At 40.3% G+C, this 25,538-nt stretch overlaps 2 protein-coding genes and 1 long non-coding RNA gene across 3 annotated transcripts in view; 2 read left to right on the top strand and 1 right to left on the bottom strand.

The window, feature by feature from the left end:
* LOC114066035 (sodium/hydrogen exchanger 4-like) overlaps window positions 1–3,747 on the top strand; it is a gene marked incomplete at its 5' end in the record, with an annotated part of 32,440 nt that extends 28,693 nt beyond the window's left edge. The window contains one exon of the mRNA XM_027900419.1: window positions 1,942–3,747. Coding sequence (XP_027756220.1) covers window positions 1,942–2,243 — 302 coding nt within the window. The remainder of the gene's footprint in view (window positions 1–1,941) is intronic.
* A 13,879-nt stretch (window positions 3,748–17,626) lies between these two features.
* Window positions 17,627–24,236, bottom strand: LOC114066038. Its single transcript, XR_003573091.1, has 4 exons — window positions 24,111–24,236; window positions 22,748–22,908; window positions 21,977–22,038; window positions 17,627–18,850 (listed from the first exon to the last, which is right to left on the bottom strand). It is a non-coding gene; the product is annotated as an uncharacterized LOC114066038 (long non-coding RNA).
* A 375-nt stretch (window positions 24,237–24,611) lies between these two features.
* Window positions 24,612–25,538, top strand: part of SLC9A2 (solute carrier family 9 member A2) — a 32,501-nt gene continuing 31,574 nt past the window's right edge. The window contains exon 1 of the mRNA XM_027900422.1: window positions 24,612–24,888. Within this exon, the coding sequence (XP_027756223.1) occupies window positions 24,747–24,888 (142 nt within the window). The 5' untranslated portion in view covers window positions 24,612–24,746. The remainder of the gene's footprint in view (window positions 24,889–25,538) is intronic.

Here is a 25,538-nt window from a genome sequence, read left to right as displayed (position 1 = left end):
AGGACTCTCCCGTAGCTGGCCTTAAACAGCCAGTCTTCCCTGTAGCAGATTCCTGGATCCCCTGGTCTCCTCCTGCCTCACACACAGGAACACACACATGAAAACACATCTCTTTGGTACCCAGTTCATATTATGGCCTTACTAGTAGCCAACCACAGACCCCACAGTCTCTTCAGTCACTGGTCTGGACCTCCTACCTACCCCCTCCAGTAGTCAACTCACAGACCTTCTGTTCTCCTCGGTCTTTGTTCCAGACTCATGGTTGCTCCAACAGGTGGTTCCCAAGCCTCTTATCCTACACAATGGCTACTCTGGCTTCATGATTGCTAGCAATTTTGCACTGACATATGCACCTCAGTCCCTCCAGCTGCTGGCACTCGGGCCTCCACACACACAAGCACACAGTATGGGGATCTGCTGACCAATGAACAGAAGTAGAGTCAAACAAAAATACAGCAGAGACAGCTTAGTTGCAGGGCATTACTGGACACATGTACTGACTGGCCCTTTTTATCCTTTTTTTCCTTTATTTTCCTGCACTGTTTCTCCTTGGACTTCCTAGATTCCTTCCTTTCACTGTCTTTGTTTCCTGCCTAAACAGGATCCTAAAATTGCACCCTAAATCCTGTATGGTGTCAGGCTGTTACCAGCTGGCATTCCCATAATTGGGCCCATACCCTTCCATGCTTCACTCTATGAGGTGTCCTAGGGAAACCTCCCTAGGGTCTCGCCCTGTCCATGGGAATGATCACCCCTGTGATGGATCAGGGCAGGGGTTCATAATCTTTCCTCCTCCTTTCCTCCACTCGCCATTGTGCCTTGGGGCCCCTCTGACTTTGTGAAGATCACATAAGTCAACAAATAATCGTCTCAGTCTGTCTCAAAGTAGCTGGTCTCTTCTCCCCTATTCTCAGCTTGCTCTCTATGAATATTCTGTAATAATACTGGTATTACTGGATAAAGTTACCAGCCACTGCCAGGTTATCATATGTACCTGGTAGAAGGCAGACCCATCCTCAGACTCTAAGTAAGGAGGCAGAGGTTAGGGATGGAGCACCACTGAATTGTCTAAGGAAACATAGCAGAACAGTGTCTCAAGAAACATGGAATTTGGGACACTTGAATGTTCATCATCATCTCCATGTATAATCTCCCTGACTCCTTTCTGAGTTTATTTATGTGAACCTGAAAGGCATTAGTGTTCTTATAAAAATTCCTTTTAATTTCTGGCAAAATTAGCTATAGCGGCTGAAACCACATTTTTTATCTTCATATTTATATCAAAACCTTGGACAATAAAGTTTGTTTCCTGCATGTGCAAATTTTTTTCTTGCCCTTTTGTTTTACTGTGAAAGAGATGAAAGCAAAAGAGATCTGCGTAGGCAAACCATACTGCTGGTGGGAGCAGGTCTGACACACCCAGTGTAATCAAAGCACCCTAGAGTCAAACTCCTGGTTTCAGGTGAAACTCTTTTCTTCCCAGTTGTTAATCACAGGTCACTGGTAAACTTGATATTTGATGGCACTAGAGTCTTCTCCTTTGTCACATTTTTTTTTTCTGCTGTGGGTTTCAAAGTGGTACCTACTTTTCAACCATGGTACCTACTAGGTATACTTCTGAAATTTGTGGAAAATTGAAAACTACGTAGAGGAGCACTTTTGCCCTGTGAAGGCACTGGGCAGGTCTGTGAGACATCAAAAGATAGCTGAATTCACTTGTTTGCTGGGGTTTCAGAGTAGAGATAAGATAAATAAAATGTTTTAAACATCAGCTTTGGGATGAAAATAAAAAAATAGGGTTATTTTTAGTTCTTGATTTCTCTCTTATTCTGTAGTAATTATTTAAAATGCTCTGGTTACAGAGTTTAAACCCTTGCCAATACCATGGCAGTTCTCTTTTCTCTTCTTTGCAGTATTAATTATTTGTGTATTTTCCTTTAGATCAGCATAGAAGTGGCTCTGATGCTGCATTGCCATTAATGTTCAGACCCCAGTCCCGACTACGGCCACTTGAAGCAAAGCACCGCCAAAATGAGCTGATTCCAATGGCACACTTGGATAGACAAGCAGGTCCATCCAATCTGTCAAGTCGAAGAGGAAATTCAATCAGACATCATCGTTCCACCAGAGCAGACAATCTAGCTCTAATGCCAAAGTCTCGGCTCACTGTGAGAGAAGTAGAGGAGTATGACTCAGAAGAAGAGACAGAAACAATGGCACCAGCCAGGCCATTAGTTATATGAGGAGCAGAAAAAAGCAGTGTTTGCATCTCTAGGGCCCCTTGTGCACTGCTCCAAGAGAAATAACAAAGCTCTTTTTATATGAACCAAAGTATGATTTTCCTTCTGGGACCAGTGTCCTTGTTCTCGTATCGCTTTCAAGCACTGTATCAAGGTACTTAGTGGCTCAGAGAAGACTCAAATTTTTAAGCATTTATATCAAGCTTTCTTTCCAACAAAACACTGCTGGAAAGAGGAGAACATGATCTTTGTAGAGGTTTGAATATGGATTTAAGCAACAGTCATAGGACTCAGGCAATGCTATGGGTAGAAGCTGATACTGCCTTTGTTCTATGTTATGGTCTGCATCCAGAGGAAAGACATTTGTAAAGGCATCCTTGACACATAAATACACAGATTGAAGACTTGTGCAGAGCTTTTGACCTCAGAGTAGCTGAGATATTCAAGGAAAAAGTTACAAGCAGAAAGGCATTTTTAGGGCATATAAACTGAAGATTCCTAAACAAGACCTTAAGTCAAGAGGATTTTTAGTGGAGATTTTCAGCACTTGGGGGATTTTCTGTCAGCTCAGATTTTGTCTCTAAAAAAGTGCTAAAGTCAGTTGCTGTGATGGTCTGTAACTCCTGCTACTTAAACCAATTTCCTATCACCCACTACATTGGATGAATAAAGGAGGTATGCACAAATCCAGAGGACTCTTCAGGCAGGGTGCTGTCAGGAAACCTTTTATTTGTAAATGTGAAATGGCAAGAACATGCACAATATTCTTGTGATTCAGCAAATGGGAGGCTTCACTGTAGAGTATCTAACCTCCATTCCCCGCTCCCACCTTGTGTGCCCAAAATGGGCCATTCTTCACACTAAAACTGGACCAGCACTGCAGGTGGGAAGTAAGAAACCGGGATTAAAGGTAAAGGGAACCTAACCTTGTAGCCTGCTGGCTAGCAGGAAAGATAGGCCCTGTGTTTTGCTCCCAGCTTTTTGTAATGTGTCTGTCTATATATTGTACGGAGAAGTATTTACCAAAAAAAGCAGAAATAACCAAAAGGTTGTGCACTGAAGCACATGACTTCTCAACCTTTCTACAGAGCTCCCTTCCAACTGTTTCTGTATGCCCATGGTCCACTCTCAATGGTAGGTCTCCCTAGTGGTAGGAGAAGCAAGAAGTATGGTCTGGAGTAATTTTAGATAAAGGCTAAGTCCTAGACACCTAGTCCCTCTGATGGAGCTCTTTTCTGCAGCATTGCTACTGTCATCTGTGTCTTGAAACTGTACATGACCTGATTTTATCCAGAGGAGTGAACTGAATCCAGAAGTTCGTAAACACACCCTTACAGTTCAAATCTATGGTTAAGAAATGCACCGAGTTCAGATGTGTTTTTATCAAGTTTCCTTCTCTCTCCTCCACTCAAAGCATGCTTTGCTGCGCAACTCAAGGTCTGTAAATGCTACTCTAAGAGTCAGAGAAATAAGAATTAGAGATAGTAGTGCCACCTGTATGTTTTTTTTGTTTGGTTGGTTTTTTGTTTGGTTTTTTTTTAATATTATTGGTAAGTGTTTGTATGTTCTGGTCCATAAAAAACTTAAAAGTGTAAGTTATGACTTCGCACTTCTTACAAAGGATTTCTGGTTCAGGACAGGTAGAATCTAAATGAACTAATTTGAAAAGCACAACCAGAGAAAAAAAAAAATAAAAGGCCTTTCCCCCCTTCTCTCATGATTGCAGCTTTTATGCTTAGCAGGTCATAATGAATCATCTGTATTGAAGTTCTGCAAAGCTTTATGAAACTCAAGTTTTGTTTGTATTTCCTTATTGTGCCAGAGAAATTATACTACTTCCTTTTATGAAAACACTGGTACATTATTAAAACAGGGTAGGATTTTGCTTTTGTAGCGACACTGAATTAGCAATGAAATACAGTTATGTACCTGAAAATTAACAAATAAACCCAGCTCCACCAAAGGAGGAAGTTCTCTACAGGGTTTTTAAACAAAAGCCTTGTGCCAGATCTCATCTCAGTCCTATAGCAAGTTATATTGACATATCATAAATCTAAATTAAAATGTGATATTAAGGGAAACAGTTATATCAGTTAAATCATACAAAATCAGGTCTTAAATTGCATTGTGAGCCACCCAGTTGCCACACGATATTTAATTGAGGGCAAAATTAATACCTATAAGGTGTGGTCCTTAGGCCATGGAGGTGCATGGAGTAGGGTGGCAGAGGTGTGGAACCTGATTCTGCATTGCAGTCGTGAGGGTGTGGGATCTCCAAAACTGGCTGGTGGGTGATATGAATTGCTGGTAATCCTTGGGGACAGTGATGGAGAGAAAGTGGAAATCTGAAAGGAGGGGGAAGAGGGGTTAGTGTCTCACCTTCAAAAGGAGGCTCAAGAGAGAGGTTTAACTGAGGAATTACTGCAAGCCGCAAATTCAGCATTTCCTCTTTAAGAAGATTTAATCAACAGCTTGTCTGGGGGAACTGGACAGAAACAAACTCTGGGAGATGAGGAGGATTAATGTCTGGAGTAGCAGGGAAAGGGACTAAACATACATCATGCAAAAGAGGAGTCTGTGCAGTTTGGTCAGTATATCTTTGACAAACATACTCAAAATTGACTCCCAAATTCCTTAAATATTGTAAAAGTCCTAGACCATTATATAATTACCCATTTTAAGTAGGGAGCAAAGCATTCAATTTCTAATGACTGGTTTATATTAGAATTAGAGAAAAATAATTAAGTCTTTCTAAAATACTGAGATAACTAATGCATAGATGGAGATTAATCTCTCTCTTCTGCTTAATTTCTAATCTTTTATTTGATGAAACCAGTGTGCCAGAACTTCAGAGAGTGTAAAGATGTAGAGTACCTAGAAGTTAATAGAGTGCTCTCAGATTTTTCAGTCTGGCCCCCAAACTTGTGAAGTCTATTTTTAGTTTTCTTTCCTAGCAATTAGTAAATAGGACTGGAAGAAAATTTCCTTCTGTGCCATTAATTGACGTTAATGGTTTTGCTGGACAACAGCCAAGAAGCAATGCTGCAGATGCATGTATAAAATATGTTCTAAGATATAAACTTGCATGTTTTATTTTTTTTTATGGTTATTTCATACTTGTGGACAAAAAGGTTCTCCTTAAAGAAGCACATTACTTATGTTTTAAATAGCAATAACTACAGCAATATCTTATTACAAGTAACTTACTCCATATCTATAGGCTTTCAGGCCTGTTCATAAAGAAAACTGAAGTGGTTTAAGGAATGTATTTAAATCCACTGTGTGTGGGCATTCTTAAACTCTTTAACCTGGGTCACATCCAGGAACCTTGTGCTGATAATTTACAAAGGTAAGCTAATTCAAGATTTCCTATTTTTTAGCCTGGTACTCTGAAATTTAAATTGTATACCGATTTAAGGTGAACTGGAACAGGAAACTCATGCCCAGAAGGTGAAGAATTATTATTCAAAATCCAGAGAGAAACTAACTCAGAGAATTAAGACTATTTGCTTGGGCAGGAGGATAGTGCAGGATAGGTGAGTTTCAGGAAAGAATAATAATGAATAGCCTCTACCTTTGGCAGCAGACAAAATAAACCACAACCTTGTTGTGGTTTAACAACAGCCAGTAAGTCAGCCCCATGCAGCCACTCATTCACTCCCCCTCAGTGGGATGAGGGAGAGAACTGGACAAACAAAAGTGAGAAAACTTGTGGGTTGAGATAAAGACGGTTTAATAGGTAAGGCAAAAGCTATGCACACAAACAAAGCAAAACAAGGAATTAATTCACCACTTCCTATGGGCAGGTGGAGGTTCAGACATCTCCAGGGAAGCTAGGCTTGATTATGTGTAATGGTGATTTGGGAAGACAAACACCATCACTCTGAATATCCTCCCCTTCCTTCCTATTCGCTCAGGTTCTATTGCTAAGAACGATACCAGTTGGTGTGGGATATCCCTTTGGTCAGCTGGGGTCAGCTGTCCTGGCTGTGTCCCCTCCAAACTCCTTGTGCACCCTCGACCTACTCTCTGGTGGGGTGGCATGAGAAGCAGAACAGGTCTTGACTCTGCATAAGCACTGCTCAGCAACAACAAAAACGTCCCGCTGTTATCAACACTGTTTCAGCACAAATCCAAAATACAGTGCCATACGAGCTAATATGAAGAAAATTAACTCTATCTCAGCCTAAACCAACTCACACCTGAACAGCACTTGCTAATCAATGAGAGAAACAGGACAATAAGAACAGTCATAATGAGAAAAGAGTTTAGTAGTAAAAGCAATAATGGTCAAATATTGCAATATTTTCTGCAGAATACTGCAGAAAAAGGAGTACTCAAGGTCAATAATATGTTGTGAGCAGCCTGCAATACTTTCATATTTATTGCACAGTGTAATTCACTGTTAGATCCTGTTGCTCTGGCTGCAAGTATTACTTTTCAACTCATATCCCAGCAAGTAAGAATGTGTAGTAAAAGTAAAATCTCTTCCTTGGAGAGCTTAGCATCAGGGATGCAGCAGGACAGGCGGCGCCAGCACATGATAGCACGTAGTGCAGGGAGCACCCACGCTGTGCTCTCCAGAAACACCAGATAACTGAGTGCACTGGAAGAAGGCATTGCTATGGTCTCTCTTCCAGGGGCAATAGTGCCCACCTGTGTGTAGTCAGGGCTTGCCTCTGCCATCTGCACAGCACCCACATGACATGCTGGTTACGTAATAATGCCTGCAAGCGAGGTGGAGAAGGATGCTATGAAAGACCCGAAAGCAGTTTCTGAGTTACACTGGAGGGGAACATCAGCAAAGGAGTGCAAAAGCGGGGGGGGGATAATTCACCCCATGGCTTGGCTTAAAACTCCAATGAGTGAAGCGGGTATGTGTCTATCAAAGCCAGAGAGGAGGAGCTGCAACTGGAAAAGAGCAAATGTCCCAGTGGGAGCCCTAGGTGGACTGATTTGCTGCTGTGTGTGTGGGCAGTGTGTGTCAGTTTTGAGAACTGACACTTTCAAAGTTTTTTTCTGCAGCCATTAGGTCCCCAAAATTCAAATTTTCTTGTCATATATTTGTGGAAACTACTATCTAAAAGCCTGTGGGAGATTCTGGAAAATATAATAAATATTTCCAAGCTTCCTTTCTTCATAGGTAGCTTTTTTTAATTTTCTCTGTATATGGATAAAACATAAACACTGAGAGTGGAAAACCAGATTACCTTATCTTTATATTTTGTTTGCTTTTTAGGCAGGGCAATTACATTTATTGTTTTGCCAAACTCACTATACTGGAGAACCTTAAAATTAAGGTGTAAGGTTATATGAGTAATATTCTGAATCAGTTAAAAGGACTAGAAGTCTATTGAGCTAAGTTTCCTAATTCATTTCATTTTGAGAATCTGTCTCAATGTTAATCACAAGTGAAACTCCTTCTTCTTTCCTTCTTTGGTTTCACAGGTGTGAAATTTCAAAAATTAATATTGATTCTTGTTTACTTCTAATCCATTCATCCTCATGGAAAAATTTTACTACATTTCAATCATAAGAAGTGAGACACGAACTGAAGAAAACTATGCCAAACTCTGATTTTCAGTTTACATTGGCAGGCCAGACTGTAGCCACGGCAATAGAGAACTGCTGGTAAGGAATAAACATCCAAACTGAACATCATCCCTTACTTTTTTTCTACAGTCTTCCAGAAGAAAACTAGGAAAAAAAAGAAGTATCTGTCAAGAATAGCCACAGTGAGCTGGAGGCACAGATATTAGCCATCTGCAACATCCCTTTACACATGCAAACACATGTCATTAGACATCTGCTCAGTGCTTTCCCATCAGTAACATATTCTGCTAAATATAAAATTATCATAAAGGAAGCTTGAAGTTAAACTGCTGACACCTGTGTCAGGTATTCATTTAGACTCATTATTTGATACTGAGCCTAACATCATTTGCTTCTTGCTCTAATGTACTATCAGCAGTGATACGGGGTGAAAATGAGTTATGCACAAATGTCAAAATAAAAGGGCTCTTACTTTTACGTTTTTTTAAGATCTCTTTTAAGATATCTTGGAATAAAACCTATAACCCTTTAGCGAGCTTTATTAATGGCTTTATTTGTGGGTAAATTTTCCATCACAGCAGCCTGCAATGGGTGAGAAAACAATATATAAATGAAAGTCAGCCATCCAAATATATTCAGCTTCAGTATTACATGATGATGAATATTGACAATACTTGCAGTGCTACTCAGTGTCTTCCGGGTGCTGTATGAAGACAAAGCCCAGACAGTTCAGCAGCAGGCCATCCTGAGAATTATGCCAGTGTTAGAACCCTATGTGTAAGGTGGGGAAACTTTCACAAAGAAAATGAGATGTGTGTACACATACTGCAGGAACAGTGCCAGGAACAAGAGATACTGGTTCCTTGACCCAGAGTCTACTTTTACTTCCTTTAAGCTTTCAGGTGACTGAAACCTACAGGAAGGAACAAAAGAACAAGCTGAAAGTGTTCATTCATCTCTCACCATAAAAAAAGAAACAATCTGCACAGAAAATTGTGTATTGTTTGTGCATTGCTTCAAGCCAGACATCAGGACCTGCTGCTTACAAACACCTAGTGTCCTAAAAGACATCATAAAATGTTGCCATATTTAAGATATCTGTATAAAATATATGAAATGTGAAAAAAATACTTTTTTTCACTCACTTTTCCCTAATACATTCACTGTTGTTCCTTTTGAAAAAAACGACATATGTTTGGCAAGTTTTCCTTAGTTACAAAAGCTGGTAACATTGTAGGGACTTGTAAGAAGTAAATATACTATGGCAAATAAACTTTTTTCTTGGAACCTGGAAGAAAAACTCTTAGGCATTACTCCCTTTTGTTTTGATCTGATGAGGATGGCAGGCTGCAGATGTTTTAGGACAGGGCTAAAGACACTCTGGGCTAAGTCATACACAGGAGCCTCAAGCCATCTGTGCTGCCAGGTTTGGCATAGGAACCACAGGAGCCCTTTACTCCCTGGATGAGCTGTCAGAGGTCAGGGAAGCCCCTTGGAGCTCCTTTAGGGCAGCTGGACAGCATCCCTGGGGCTGAAGTTGATGGGGATCTGCTCAAGGTAGCTAACGGCACTTAGGGCACAAATCGGTTGAACACGTGGGTGGCTACAGTTTAGCTTCCACTGACTCCAGTGGGAGCTCAGACACCTACTGCATGTGTAGGCACCTTAATGGTGAGCATATGACTGCAGCTTACTGTGCCTGAAGTAGGGTTCCACTGACCTGATCCTTTTGGCATCTATGAAGAGAAGCATCTTTTCAAAGCTAGGCATTATGACTGGTTTAGCTTTGAGACGAATCTTCTTTTCCTCCTCATTAAACTAAGATATTTCTACAAGTACATATAAAAAGGGAATATATATATATATTTAACAGTGTCTCACTGTGTTCAACTGCTGTGTTCAGCTGATTTCTAAAAGACTCTCTGTCTGCAAACATATTTGGCTCTATCAGTTATAATGGCTTTAGCAATAGAAAATTGCAAAGCTCACATTACTGCTGGCTCAAATGGACCCTTTGGCTTGACTTCCTCTTCGTAATAACTCTCCCAAAATCTTACCCCATCATTTTCATAAGTATGCAAACTTATGAAAACATAGATTTAAATGAAAGCAATGACTGCTGAAAAATTTGTTAATCAAGTCTTAGCAATTTGAATGAGCTCTTTCAGAAGCTTTTTTTCTTATTTTTCCCTAATGTAAAAATGCTTGATACTGATTTACTAAGCAATACAGAGCAAATAGAACAGTTGGTGCCAAGATCAGTTTTACATGTCTTGTTCCTAGGTAATGAAAAGAAAGATAGTGACAAAGCTCAAAACATCACTATAAACAAGTTTGCATGAATTAGTTAAGTTCCAAAGCTGAAATAAGCTCTCTTTATTATTACTATTATTATTGTTATTACTATTTGTGGGTTTTTGCTTTAGTTTGGTTTGGTTTGTGTTTTGTTTTGTTTTGTTTTTTTCCCCATCCTCCCACTATGTGTAAATATTCCTGTACTAGTCTCTGATTGATAAACTAAAATTCTGCTTGATGAGACCATTAATCCTGCTTTATCTGCTGGAAAAGGCACGCTTTCACCAAAGAGGAAAAGTGCTGCAGTGACCTCTGTTGATGGAATTAAGCAATGTATTTAAAGAGCCAAAAAGGAAAGGTGACACATTCAAATCCTCTGCTTGAAATAAATAGAACCAAAAGTAAACTGTGCTACGAAGGAAGAGCTTTCATGTTGCATATGCAAAAGACTGTTTCCCAATACCCACTGAAGTCAGAATCCTTATCAGGATAGTTGCCTTTTAAAAACTATTTTTAGAAATTTCTTTCCTTTTTTTGGGGTGTGGAATTAAAAAAAACATTGGCATTAACAGAGAAGACAAAACACATAAGGGGAAATGTGGTTTTTTGCAGTGCTATACTGCATTCCAGGAGTTTATATCACCAAACAAAAACATCATGCCTCTGTGTATTACATGATTGGAATTTAGTGACCAGTTCCCTGTGCCAGACTGACACACGGTATTCTTGAAGTTTTGAGGCAAAGCAGCTTTCCAGTTGGCAGACTTCCTGTGGCAGAAAGAAGTATCTAGGAACTGTCATGCCTTTATGACCAAGAATTTGGAACATGTCTTTATGGTCTAGTTCTGATACAGGAAAATGATTAAACACGTAAATACCCTCAAGGATCTGGACCTTAATGCTTAACTTCAAGGCTGGGAGTACTCTCATTAAAGCCAAGCATTTACGAATTGATCCCATATGAATAAAGTTATTGAAATCAATACGAAATCTCCCATTTAGAGCTAAATAGTTTGTGGAAATGGGAGTATTGTGTCTGTATTTGTTTTCAGACTTGAGTCTTTGCTAAGGACAACTAAGTATTAAACAAAGGCATAAACAAGGAACAGGGCTTTGTGCTTTTAAAGTTATTTTATGTTTTTGAACTGACCAGTAAAGAATTGGCACCCACAATGCTTGGCTTTTCTAGGAGCCACAGCAATACAAATTGGTACCTTTTTCCTTAGGTGTTAGCTATTATGGTAGGTCTGACCATGATCCCCAAGACAGAAGTTCTCCCTGTTCAGGTATTCCAGTTTGTTAATGCCTCCACCAAAGCCTGAGAAGTTTTATTTTTAGTGTATTTCCAGAACCACTGCTGTCCCTAAAACATCCTTCTCGCAAGAGACCAATGGATATTGCTAATGATATTTTACTAGTATCTACTATGGTATTTTAATTCACAATTTGTAGAGAATGATTTCTGCAAGTGTAAGGAGAGAAAAATACCAAGTTCATTATATTTTTATTAAAGAGTATGAAAAGCTGTACATAAAGCAATATCTTATTTTGATATAGATAAAATTAAAAGCCAAAATAATTCACCAGTGCATTATGATATTACTAACTTAATATTAGAGGTGTACTTGCTCTGTCAGTCTAAGAACATCAAGATACACCAAATTTAAAGAATTAAAATCAATCCTAGTTTGCATATGCCATAGATGCCGTAAATGTTATGGCATCTTTATACAATTTTCATAGTAAATCAAAATATTATAGCTGCCTGTTGGAGAACTACATGCTGCCAGGCATGAAGAAATTATTGATTTATCTTCCATATATAATTAATTATCCTGGAAAAGATCCTCATTGACTACTGGGAAACTGTGGGGTTTTTATCTCTCTGCATACATCTGATAAATTTTTGTGCACAGTGGTCAGGATGTGAGGTATAGCTGGGTGGTAGGTTGGATCAAAGATTTCTTTTACTCAATATATTATCATCCTACAGAGATCACTACATGTTAAAGGACTCCAGATACACACTCACTAAATATAATCCAAGAAAAGGCCCTATTCCTGGGAGTTTATATATTAAGTAAATTAATTCTATGTTAGAATAGCACACAGAACCATTCTATATGAAGAATAATTATTTTTTGCCAATTATTGTCTTACCTTGTGGTAAGAAATTTTTTTTTAGGTTGTTTGACACAATTTTAAAATGAACATTTGTAATATTGTACATAGCTACAGCTTTTGCACTGAGACTGAAATCACCCATGCTCTGACATCTGTGCTAAAGCTGAGTACCAATTCCACATGTATTATTTTTGTGACCTCAGGTGTAGTTCAGGAAGCAGGTTGTGACTCAAAAGAAATCAAAATACCTTATTGTCACTTTTTCTACTGTGCATTCTTAATACCCGGCATTCAGGCTTTATAATTTAGTTCTTTTCCAGTTCAATCTTATAGTGTATTTATGAACAAGTTCCTGAGTTTTGTTTATGTACCAGTCTTCAAAGGTCATCTCTTTTGGCTTATCTTATAGAAGAGAAAGGAAAAAGTCAGCAGTCATCTTTTTTAACATCTGGAAAAGTATCTTTTTTCATACAATTATAACTGTTTGACAGGAATTTGCTCAAAGTTAATGAATATCTTTGGATAGAGATTAAAAATGGAAAATTACATCTTCAGAGATGTACTTTTCTTTAAATTACTAGTATGTGAAAACTGTTTTGGAACTTTAATTGCTGCTACAGGGTTACTACAAAATAAACTTTGCAATAAACCCTGGCTGATCCTTATCTATAACCAAAAAATCTCCACACTGGCAATAGCATAATTTAGGGTGAAATCACATTTGGATTTGGATTTTTTTTGCAACTGAGTTCAACAAGGCAGGATTTTCTCTTTCAAGCAGCCCCAAACTTCTCCTCCTCTCTGTATGTGGGGATTATCTGGATCCTGCAGTAATTGCTGGTTGGGTCAATTGCTTGATTTTCTGCAGTGAGGAGAATTACATGCTTTCTGGTTTTGGCCTGACACGGAAGCATTTGGGAATGATTTCTCAGGGTAAACTGGACAGTCCAAACCCTGAGTTCCAGTGACCTCACGGGCTAGAAGCCAACTTCTCTGCTCAGTGCCAGCTCTGAATCATACCAATTATGCCTGCTTCCAAAAACTGCATCTGAACCTGCCGTTCTTTTGACCCTTGTGATTTTGGCAATTTGTATCTCTCTGTTCATCCTATTTTAGCATGCTGCAGGTGAGAGAAACCTGACTTTCACTCCCAGGAGAGGTTTCATCAAAAATTCCCAGAGAGGCAATCACTGCAAAGTTGACAGGGAAAATCCCTTCTCATGATAGAATCACAGAATTGACAAGGGACCTCTGAAGGTCATCTAGTCCAATCCCTCATCCATGATTCCTTTCTCATCTAATGAGTAGTCACTTGGAAAATACCTGGGGAATGCACGCTACTACAAGTCTCTTAGCAAGGGCCAAAAGTCATATTCCATTCCAGCACTGTAAGAAAATATTCAGGAAAAGAGGTACATGAAGTGAAAATTGGTCTGTGATTTTAGTAGCATCTGTGGGAAAATGTAGGATTGGAATCCCCCACATTTGGCTTCAGATGTGTGGCCAGCTTATCAAGGTTGGGTGTCTGTCATGCTCAGCTCTAAGAGGCAGCATCTACAGACAGTGATTGATGAGCCTGGGCAGCAACAAGTAGGCTGTTTTGAAGTGCCTGCTGCATTCTAGCATTCCTAAATAGATCCCAAGGTGCCATTGTTAAAGGACAGGTGAGGCACCCTATAAATAAAATTATGGTAACCTTTAATGAGGAGTTGAAGGGGATTTAATAGATTTTGGCCTTTCTATGATCAGCATCTGGATACATTTTATGCGATGAACTTTAATGACTGAACTTGTGAGCACTTGTTAAAAGCATGCTAATACTTCTTATTGTATTTCTGTACCAGATACTTGCATGAGCTCTAAAAATGCAATTTCTAGAATCAGAACAGCTGCATCATCACCTGTATCATGAGCCCTGTTCCCATGTTCATCCACGAAGCCCAGCTATTTTGCAAAAAGAATGCATGTGCTCACATGTGCATTGTATTGAGTCTTAGAATCCTGCTGCTAGGACTGTACTACATGTACAGTTACCCCTTCACTACTGCACTTCATACAGCTTCAAGTTTCAAGGTATTTGACTTCTGCAATAGACAACACAGGTCAGAGAAATTCCTCTCTCCTCTCCAAGGTTTTTTTGATTACTAACTGCTCTGCTTTACTTCAAACACTGTGGGACGGTTAATGCTACCATTATAGGACAGGCACCAATACACTGGTCTAGCTGAGATGAGAACCAAATTGCTTATGTGACAACTTTATTTCCCTCCAAGACAAGCAGAGATTGATTGCACAGGACAGATATGCAGCCTCTGCTCCTCTCCTTTGAACTGACATTTTCCAAGGAACCTGAAAATGGAAAAGGGGATTTACTCATTTCTATGTATCAAGAAATGATAGATTTGTCAATTCTGTTAGAAATTTTGCTAATTCCATTTTTTGGCAGTATATTCCTTCCTCAGAAGGTATATATGGAGTTTCTCATGGGAGTAGTTAAAAAAAAAATACTGGTAGTTAATGACTATGAATATAACTGCTCCACCTTTTTTTTTTTTTTTTTCCGTGATGCAATGTTCCAAGAAAGACTGTTGCATAAGAAAGTAATCAGAGGCAGGTTAAAATACAAGGAAATGGATACAATCTTCTCAGTAAAGTAATGCTATCCTGACATGGCTTCTATGAGTAGATTTGTTTGTTATAGGCGTCAGAACACACTTTACCATTCCTCTGCACTTTTCTACTATGCTTATAAAAACGTTTTTCTTGAGGGTTTGGGTTTTTTTGTTTGTGTGTTTGCTTGCTGGTTTTCTTCCCTGTGTAGCCTTTTTTCTTATTAAAAGGTAGGTTCACATTTTGATACCCATATGTAATTGTGGGATCAAATCCTGCTGCTTTTTTTATAACTTTCAGATGCTTATAATTAAGTTGGGAACTCTAACATTTACGTATTTATGCCTAGCTGAAATGATTTAAAAATACAGGAGCAGATTCTAGTTGCAATATCTGCATTCATGAAGAAAAGGAAAAATAATTTCAAATATAGGACTATGTATCAGAGCTAATTACATGGAAGATATATAAAATATAAACAAAATTATACCCATATGTGCATGTATGTGTGAGTGTGTGTACATATATTGATATAGATATTAAATATCTATGTATAAAAGGAAAAGACGCTGGCTGTTAGTTGTTGCAGAAGCAGTAAATTAGTTCTCTGCTAAACTATTATCATTCCAGTATAATCAAACCCAGAATATAGATAGATAAAGAGAGTGTGATAGCCAAAGTGATACTGATGATCACCAAAGGGTTGTGAACACTGAAAAGGTTCATCACTTATACTTTTCACTGGTATAAGTTACGTATATCTTGCATTTAAAATGTTTATCAAATGCAGATAAAGTTAACTGAAGTAATTTCACTCAAAGAAAATCTGACATCTTCCTCATTATGCCAGTGTGTCCAGTTTGTTTCTAAAGCAGTGAGAAACCATTAGTTCATTAAAAATTTCCACTCATCTGAAAGATTTCCAATGAAGAATACACATTTTTGTTCCCCTGAAAGCTCCTGTATCCATCTTCCCAGTACAAAATGGCATATCATATTCTTTGAGAAGTTTTACAATATCAGCAATTCGTGCTGTTGCTTTTAATTATTTTTTTTAAATTTGGTAACCTCTGATAATGAAAATACTGTGTATTTTTCTTTACACTCTTTTGAAATGTTACATAAGGCGTGGGCTTCAATAATATAATCTCTGAGATCATGAGAAACCTTTTTCTAGAAAAAAAAGGGATTTGATGCTTGACTACTGCTTGCTTTAACCACTGTAGCTTTTTGCTCTGTTAACCTCACATACTGATGTTCCACTTAGGAAGTGCTAAAATCCAGGCTGTAGGTTAGAGGGTATTTCATATGCAGCTGAATGTGGTACCCTTTATCTCTGTAGTGCAGAGGCAGAATTTAGCAGCTCTAGTCCTTTTGACTCTAAATTCATGGTGTCTACAGGGGACTTCAAATCAAAGCCTTTCTTTTAACTTTCACAGCTTCACTGACTATATTCTCCCAAACACACTTCATCTTTAAGGAGCAGTGGGAAGGGTGGACTTTCCAACAATATTTCTTCTTGAATGAATGAATTATATTCTCTAATTTCTTACCTGATTGTTTTGTGCTAACTTTCCCATGGACAAGATTATGTGAAGAGGCGAGGAAGGTTTATTTTTACACATTAATCATAGGAACAATGAACTGGACTAATTTTTATTGAAAACAAGCCATAAATAACATTCTGTGTAAAATTTAAAACCAAACTTCCACCAAGTCAAGTGGAAAACCTATGTTTACACCAGACTACTGGTCATAAAGCCAGGCAGCTTGAGATCATCAGTTAAAGATTCTGCACAGGTTTATTACCTTCTCCAATGAAAATACGGTGACATAAGAGATGAAAGCAATAGCTAATTAACTTCAGTGGATAGGGTGGATTAAGAGAAATAAGGAAAACTGAGGAAAGATAAGCAAAATACAAACTCAAGACACTGAAAAGAAAGAAGAATTCATCAGCTCTTGAAATGTGTCTTTCTGAACTCTAAAAGAAAGTTACACACAGGGTATAAAAAAATAACACCTATTCTAGGTTAATTCTGTTTCCAGATAAATATTGTCACTCTTCATCGCCTGCACACACAGTATTAGTGTAGAGACAGTTTATTCCTTGGCTGACCACTGTAGCAATTCACAAACTACCTTTCAGTGCAACTCAAATTACAAAACGTCTTCATCATATTTGGACTGCTTCTGCTTCAGCTGTCAGGAACACTTTCTTGGCTTCAATGGAATATTTATAGCATCACTCAAGACAGAGTCAGTAAAGAATTTGAGTTAGTTTTTTCCAAAGTTGATAAAGGATGGTTCCCTGTAGCGCAATGAAGACCAGCGCTGCTCAGTTCTGACTGGGCAAGCACAGGGTTCATTTTTTGTATTTTGTAGATGGGTTCTTGGGATAAAGAGGAGAGACAAGAGTGTGTCAGGAACAAGAGGCAGATGAGAAAGGGGCTGTGGGGTGAACAGCTCCCTGTACTACCCACATATGTACAACAATTAGAGCTACTGTTATAAACTGACCTGCATCCCTGCTACAGGATGACATTCTGCAAGGTATCCCAGGAGACATTTCTAGACTCCTGCTGAAGATCTTAGTCCTCTAAGAAAAGCATTTATCAATGGCCTAAATGTGACCTACTGTGTTTATACAAACCAGCTCATGTTGCAGAGAGGGAAAACAGACATTAGGCTGTGCTTAACAGAGAATAAGGTGATAGAGAGCATGGCTAGGACACATTTTTTGTATGCTTCAGAAGTACTTGAGAAACATTATAACATTTATTTTTAAATGAAATTTTCTTCAGGGAAAAAATCCACAACCCCTCAGCATTTTGAAAACAACACTTGTTCAACACGCTTGTGCTATTAATCTACTAGCAAAGAGCAAGTAGGAAATGTAGCTTAGCAGGATTGGGTCAGCCTTCACCTTGCCCTTTGCAAACAGAGGCTGAACCTCTATGCTTCAAAGGTTGCCACTGGTGTAAATATGGGCTACAGCACTAAAGGAATCCCTTCAGTCACCAACTCCAACACTTGAACTCACGGTAAAGCATTAAAAAATATGTTTATCATATCTACCATACCTTATCAAGCTCTGTTTTCAAAGGAAAATTCTCATTGTTGTTGATGCCATTGTAAGGCTGAAACTGGAGGCATTCTTTTAGTCATTAACTTTTTTTGCCCCCGAAGTTAAACATTTAAATTAGTATTTCTATATTCATGGCAGTGACAGGTGCTAAGCTTGAGAACAGTGGCTACTTTTGACAGCCAGCATGGGGACATAGCCTCAGAAATCATTCAATGACTAAGTGTCCTGATGCAGAGTGAGCTAAAGAGGGGATTTACAGTTTAAATATTAAACATGTTGCTTACCTATTAAACAATTAGATTGTTCTAATCCTTTAGAGAGGGAGATGAGTCTGTCATCTCCAATTCTAGATTTCCAGCAAATGTGCCCAACAACGTAATTTACCAGATCACCTGAAACAAAACTAATGAAAGGAAAAACATCTGGGCATCTCTTCTTGATTTTGTCTGTCTTATGAACAGAAGAAAGGCACTTTACTTTCAAGTAATAGCAAAAATTACCTTCATAGGTTATTAGTCTTCCTGGGTTATAAGTACCCCTCTGGAAATACACAAATCACTTAGTCCTCCTGCATTAGCTGATGGTAGGACCATCAGATTTTTGTTCTTGGGTTTGGTATTAATTCTGATGCCCTGCAATGCTGCTAAAACCTCTCTGTTATTTCATAGGAGGCACAAAAGGCCTGGCTGAACCCGCTAGAGATGCTTACTCATGGTGAGCAGAGTGCCTGTGTACACACACCTGCTGGCTGGGGAAGGCCTTAGGAGAAGTCTTTGGGAGAGTGTTCACATGGGTGCTATTACTCTAATACACAGATTAGCTCTGGCTTTGGGGAGGTGGTTATCTATAATCCACAGAAGCAGCAATACATTACTCCCTTAGGGCTTCATGCTGGAATAACTTTGACTGGTGCTGTGCAGCAGCAGCTGCTGAGTGAGGTCTAGGAAAAACCCAGAAAAGCAGAATTCATCAGTCTGAATTCAGCACTTCATTTTTGGGGCTGCTTTTGAAGATTAAAAAAATAGCTATGCTCCTTCCCTCCCGTTCCACATCTACAGCCAGGCAACTGCTGCATCTGTCACTCCTTGAATCCTGGAATATTAGGCTGTTGGTACCTGCGCCCTTTCTCAACTCTTTCCAACTGAAAAAAACAGTTTGTGCAGACACAACAGTTAACATTGCAAGGCTCTTAAAACGGCTTACCAAAGTTCAGACCTGCACAGCTAAATTGCTGCCATTAAAGTGCCCATATGAGGAAGGTATAATGCCTCTGGTGGACCTGGTTTATGGGAACAGTTGCTAAGCAGTCCTGAAAAAGGCTGTGGAAAAACACATCCTCAATGGACTATTGATTTCAGATAATAAATCACTCTATAGCTGAGATATTCATTCACTAATTAATGGATTTAGAGACAGAGTTATACAGCCAAGGTTCTGTGACATAGCCCTCATAAATACAGTCTAACCCCTAATGGAAGAGATTTTGAGAAATGTGTGTTAACATAATAAATGTAGATGAGTGACCAGCTCCCCTCCCAAATCAAAAACTCTCAGTCAAGCTTGTTTGTATTTTATAATCCTTAAATCTCCACTGAGACTACTTCAAAATAATTTAAAAAAAAAAAAATCTATGTCACCTCTTAGGTGTCTGTTTTCACTTAACTCTTCGAACATCCTGGTTGCATGTACTACAGGCAGAGGTTTTCCTTGTGTTACTTTCATTCCCATACAGCTGCAGATTCAAGACATACCACCTCTTTACCTGATGTAGCCTGAAAACTTATTCCCTTGTTCTAATGCAAATGCTAGAATTTTTAACAAATTTATTTTAGTAACATTCTAATGTATTTCAGCAAGGTGGTCTGTATTTAAATCCCCTGTGCTACACTTTTGGGGAAAACTGGAGAAAATCTTTGGCTGTTTTAGTTAAGTGACTAGGAAGAATGGTGAAATTTATACTTTTCTTCTGAACCAGGAACACAGATTTTACAATACTGCTACATGAACTGTGTTAGGGAAAATTTAAGAAGTATGCAAGAGTAAGCTCCTCTGCAGAGTGTTAATTTCCACGAAAATAAAATATCAGTAATACACTATAACTTTTCTTGGAAATGTCTGCCAAAGTAGAACAGCAATGAAAATGATGGACAAATATTTATTAATATATTTACGAATTTCCCCTAACCATTTTAATTTATTTGATCATATTTACTAGAGAACACCTATTATATTGCTCACAGGAGATCTAGTTATTGAAATAATCACAGTAACATTTTCCAGAAATGTTTCCTTTATATCAAAGACAAGTCAGAAAATCAAGCACGAAAATATGATCTCATTATTTTTAGGGAATCTTTAAAAAATGGAGCTAAATTTATGATACAGTGAAAATTCTTATTTGTTCAAATTACCTTTTTCTTTTCATTGTGAATTTTTTTTTTATAATAGCAATAAAGATAGGTCTTTCCTACTGTAAAGACAAAGCTGGATTAATAATCACAGACAACGTAGAACCCTGTAACTCAACGTCATGCCTACAATGAGGAAGTCCCACTGTCTGCTACTGCAAAAGTAAAACTAAACTGTCATAACACCTGTATGAACCACCTGAGCTATTGCAAACCTGTGTGGTCTGACTGTCAATGCCTCTCTTTCCCAAGCAGCACACTGTGGGTACCCTGAGCAGTCCCTTGCTCTGGCAGCAATTTCCAGTAGTAATCAATAAATGGATTAAAAGATAAACAAACTGAATCATGTGAATTAGCATCCTGATGTATAAAATAGCACGCACTTTGTCACGTGAAAGGCTGTTAGCACTGTGTCTGGTAAAACAGACAATGCCTGCGAGCAGAATTAGGGAGATGAAAGTAGTGCGGCAGCAGATGGCACGGCACAGTGCGAGCAGGGAGGCAGCGGTGGGGGCATTGCGGGAAGGTCCTCTATGGATCAGTTGCCATCAGGCAAGTACGGCGTACGTGCTTTCTGTTTGTGCTGTCATTGAAATGGTGCGGAGCGACCCGACAGAAAATTGTTCTGAAGTGGGAGCAGATGCATTGAGTTGTCAGGGGCAGAGCCATGACGAGACACCGCGGCGCCAGGAACACACCTTCACGTCTCCTCTATAGCTCTCCCTGGCGGAGGGGACCCCCCTCCCTCCCCTCCTCGGACAGCGTTGAGGCTCAGGAATATTTTTCTACATATGGCGATGTCTCTGATCATGGCTTCAGGTGGAACTACTTTTTGTGCAGATACCTGCAGGGCTGGGCAGAGTGCGAGGGGCAGTGGAGGGCAGTGGAGGGGAGTGAAGCTGCTGCTGTCGTCTCATACGGCCTGAGTGAAGCAGAGATAATGGGAATATTGTACCCCATTCTGCTATCTCAGGCAAATCTCTCAGATTTAAAGACCTTTCACTGGTGATGAAACCCCTCAGCATCTGTGGGACCAGCTGCACAGGTCTGGTGGCAGTGAAAAAAATAGCATGTGCTGCAAACAATAAGAGAATCTTTTTAAGACTTTCACCACCTTATACTGTGCTGAGCTTCACTGCATCTGTTTCTACTAGCTCCGAAGTCAAATAGGGTTTGCTTCCCTGCTGTACTGTGCTATCCTGTAAAGGCAATTCCTATTCAAATAGTGGATATTCTCATCTATACAATCCGTCCATAAAATACATTATTTTGGTGTAATAATAGACAGTATCAGCTCTTATAATTAATCTAAACTCCCATTTTCTTCACTCTTCCAGTGTTTTGGGGTATGTGTCAATGTATTATTTCCCTTTTTATTACTGGCATGTAAGTCACCAGCCTCAGGATTAGTGACATCTTTCCATCATTTTGTTTTTCTTTCCATTTGCCAACTTCTCATTTTCATAGTATAAAAAGAGAGTTAGCCTAGTACCAAGACCCACAACAATGTCAGAGCTAGAATGATTTCTGTTGAGTGTGGCCTTTTATTTTTGGAGAGGAGGTAAGAGGACAAATAATGGCAAATGTGTGGATGGTGCCCTGAGGAAGGGTCCATTTTCCCATGCGTGGGAGAAACCTTGTGACTGTAAGGGCATGACCTGGGTGCTGAAGCAACTGTCTCTGCCAGTATGTAGCAGCCTGCTCTGTAAACCCTCGCTTCCTGTAATGAAAAGGGCAGCAATGAAGAACATTCTCTGTGAGAAGGAACCTTCCTCCACTTTTGTATGCCTAACCTTTCTCCACCTAAAGTCTTCCTTCCCCTCTTCTGGCAAAGTGAAATTCTCAGCCAGTTTTTCACAATTTCCAAATGCTGATCTGGTGGCTGCTGCACTCGCAGAGCTGTTAGACAACGGTCCAATTCCCTGCCCTGTGACTTATTTTGGCTTTGACTGTTGAATGGGCATAAGAATTCCAGCATAGATCATAGAAACATAGAATCAACTGAGTTGTAAAAGACCTCCGAGATCATCAAGTCCAACCCTTGATCCAACATCACTGTGGTTACTAAACCATGGCTCCAAGTGCCACATCCAGTCTCATCTTAAAAACCTCCAGGAATGGTGAATCCACCACTTGCAACAGCTTTGGCCAGTTTGCTCTTGCCAATACTTTTTCACTGACATTACTGAGGATTAGTCTCGGTCCAGTGAGATAATGTAGATAACTAGAAGGGATCTGTAACACTGTTCCTAGGAGAACGGGTATTGTCACTTTCATAACCAGATTTTTCAGAAAGGTTTTCTTCATCTGCAGGAAAGGTCATAAAATGTGACATACATGTACAATTACAGATCTTATGATTTTAGACTGAATTAAATTTATGATTTATAATCTGATTTGCATGTGAAAGATAATGCTATCTCCCTCACCTGAGGGTTAGACTTCTTTTCTTACGGATGGTCTGACAGGAACTAGGAGATTCAGAAAAGAGCAAGCTTTTTTTTTTTTTTTTTTTTTTAATTCCTTTTCCATATAAATGTAATGTCCTCAGAATTGGCAATATTTATCTGTTCCTCTTATTTCAGAGAATCTACTATAACAAATAAAAGAAGATATGAAGATATACAGCTAGAGGGTTAGACGGTGTATACATTATTGATATTAGAACATGTTTTCTTTGCTGAATTGTAGATAAAATAAAGAACAATTGTTATTAATGTTATGTCATGAAAATCAATAGGCTTAGTGCCCTCTTTTCAGGTTCTGGGGGTTAAGTGACAACTACAGGTATTCAGGTAATTGATTCTGAGTTTTAACACCTTAGAGAAACAGTATCCACTGATAAATCAGGGAAAAAAAAGGAGAACCCTTACTTCCTGCTTTAGTTTTATTGGAATTCATGAAAGACACGCTTTGCTATAGAGGCATGCAGAACAGTGTGCTCTAAAGATTTTATGAGTTTGAGCTTTGGAATACTGTCTTACTCATAAGTGATGAAGTCATGAGTAAATCATGGGTGAGATTCCATTATTTCAGGAAATACAGAAAGCTAGTGCTCAGCAGTATCTAATGGAATCAGATCCCAATGCCTTCAGGAACAGGATTTTGCCAATCTCATGTTCAACATTTGCAACACACACTTGCACATGTAATTATTTGATCAGTCATATATTTATATATACGTATAAGCAATCACATATGTTTATACAGTGTGATTTTAACTCTCTGAATTAAAAGTATGAAAATCTACCCGTTGACAGTAACAGGATTGTACCTATCACATGCTTGATAGGTGGAAACATATATTTAATATATCATATATAATTTTATATATTAAATATATAATATACTATATAATTATATAGTATACCATAAATATGTATTTTATAACATACATATACATGAGCCTACATACATATATGTATAGAGAGTGTGTTCTTTTAACTCTCCACATTAACAGAATTTTGCTCCTAATCAGTGGGAACAGGATGGTTTCTATCACATATTGGTAGAAGCACCTATTCTATTTTTGGTAATGGCAGCATAGGTATGTATATACATACACATACATATATATGTAAAAATTACTTTATTAAATATATATACATACATTCATATGCATACACACATTTACACGTATGCATATAGATGTACGCGCATAAAGTCTCTAATCTAAATTGCTTTTAAATACATGCATGTAGAGACTATATTTATTTATAGGCGTATATATACATACAGAGTGTGTTAACACTTTAAATTAGTTTATATACAAATACACATACATATATGTACTTGTATTTATATGACTGCATACACATCTCTCTTAGATAATTCTACAGTTAAAGGACGACCCCCCAGCTCTGCCTACACCTGCGCAGCCCCGTTCATCCCAGCAAGTACTGGGGGGCAGGAGCTGGTGCCCGGGTGCCTGAGCCCCGCTCACGCCGCAGCACCTGGCGGCGACTGGGACCCGGGACCCGGGAGCGGCCCCCGCCCGGGCGCTCCCCGCGGCTGACAGCGCCCGGCCGGCCCCGGAGGCGGCGGGGGCGGCGGCCGGGCGGCTGCGGCGGGGCCAGCCCACGGCTTGGCCCCGCGGGGGCGGCCCCGGGGGCGGCCGGGGGGGAGCGGGGCGCCGCGGGCGGCCGACGGCGCCGGGCCGGGACTCGCCCAGTCACCGGGGAGGAGGCGGGGCCGGCGGGGCCGCGGCGGCGGCAGGTGCCCGCGGCGGCGGCGATGGTGGCGGCGGCCGGCGCGGGGCTGTAGGGCAGCGGGAGCGGGGACGCCATGGGCAGCCGCGGCCCCCCGCGCCCTGCCGCGCCCCTGCGGCCGGTGCCCGTGCCGGTGCTGGTGCCGGTGCTGGCGGCGCTGGCGGCCGGGGCGGCGGAGGCGCGGGCCACCTCGGAAGGGCTGCTGCCCGGCGCCGCGGCGATGGGCACCGGCACCCCTCCGAGCCCCAGCGGCACCGCTTTCGAGGAGACGCGACTCCACGTCTTCACCCTGGACTATCCCCACGTGCAAATCCCCTTCGAGATCACCCTCTGGATCCTGCTGGCCTCCCTCGCCAAGATCGGTGAGCGGGGCCGTGGGGCGACCCTCCCTCCATCCCTGCCCGTCCCCGCCCGGGCCGCCCGTCCCCGGGGCCGCCGCGGACAGCGGGGCTGGCGCGGTCTGTGCCCGGCGGCGGGGGGCGCGGGGGCTGCCGGAGGGACACCGATGCTCCTCCGCGGAGCGGGATTCCCGGACGGGATTTAGCTGGCTGAAGTCGGGGTTCTCTCGGTTAGGGAAGGTGCGGAGGAGAAGAGATTACCTCCGGCCCTCTGCAGCGCCTGGTGAACCCCGGGCTATGAGGACCGTAAATCCCGGAGTTCACCCGGTGCGTGACTGACTTTTCCTTGATCGCCCTGCTGTCATTTGAGCATGGTCTGCTTTTTCTTAAAATAACGCAGGGTGTAATGACAGTCTCAGAACAGAACAACAGATCGATGGAAGCAAATATTAATGAGGGTAGAGTAAGCCTCCTCCTTACTCTTCTTTCCCACCATTCACTTATGTCCTGAGAAAGACAAGAAAGACGGCACTGTATGAGTAAGGAAGGCCGCCTCTTCCCTCCTGTGGAAAACATTTGTATTGCATAGTTTCACTGAGTTTTGTGCAGCTTCTATATTGTGTTTTAAATTAGATTTCTATGTCCCAAACAGAGTAATGAATACAGCATATTAA

The sequence above is a fragment of the Empidonax traillii genome, unplaced genomic scaffold (genome assembly GCF_003031625.1).
Source record: "Empidonax traillii isolate 1590-97213 ecotype Southwest subspecies unplaced genomic scaffold, ASM303162v1 scaffold725:size316836, whole genome shotgun sequence".
NCBI classification, from domain to species: domain Eukaryota; kingdom Metazoa; phylum Chordata; class Aves; order Passeriformes; family Tyrannidae; genus Empidonax; species Empidonax traillii.
Note: the sequence above shows the minus strand (reverse complement) of the source record. Positions and strands in the feature narration are given on the sequence as shown.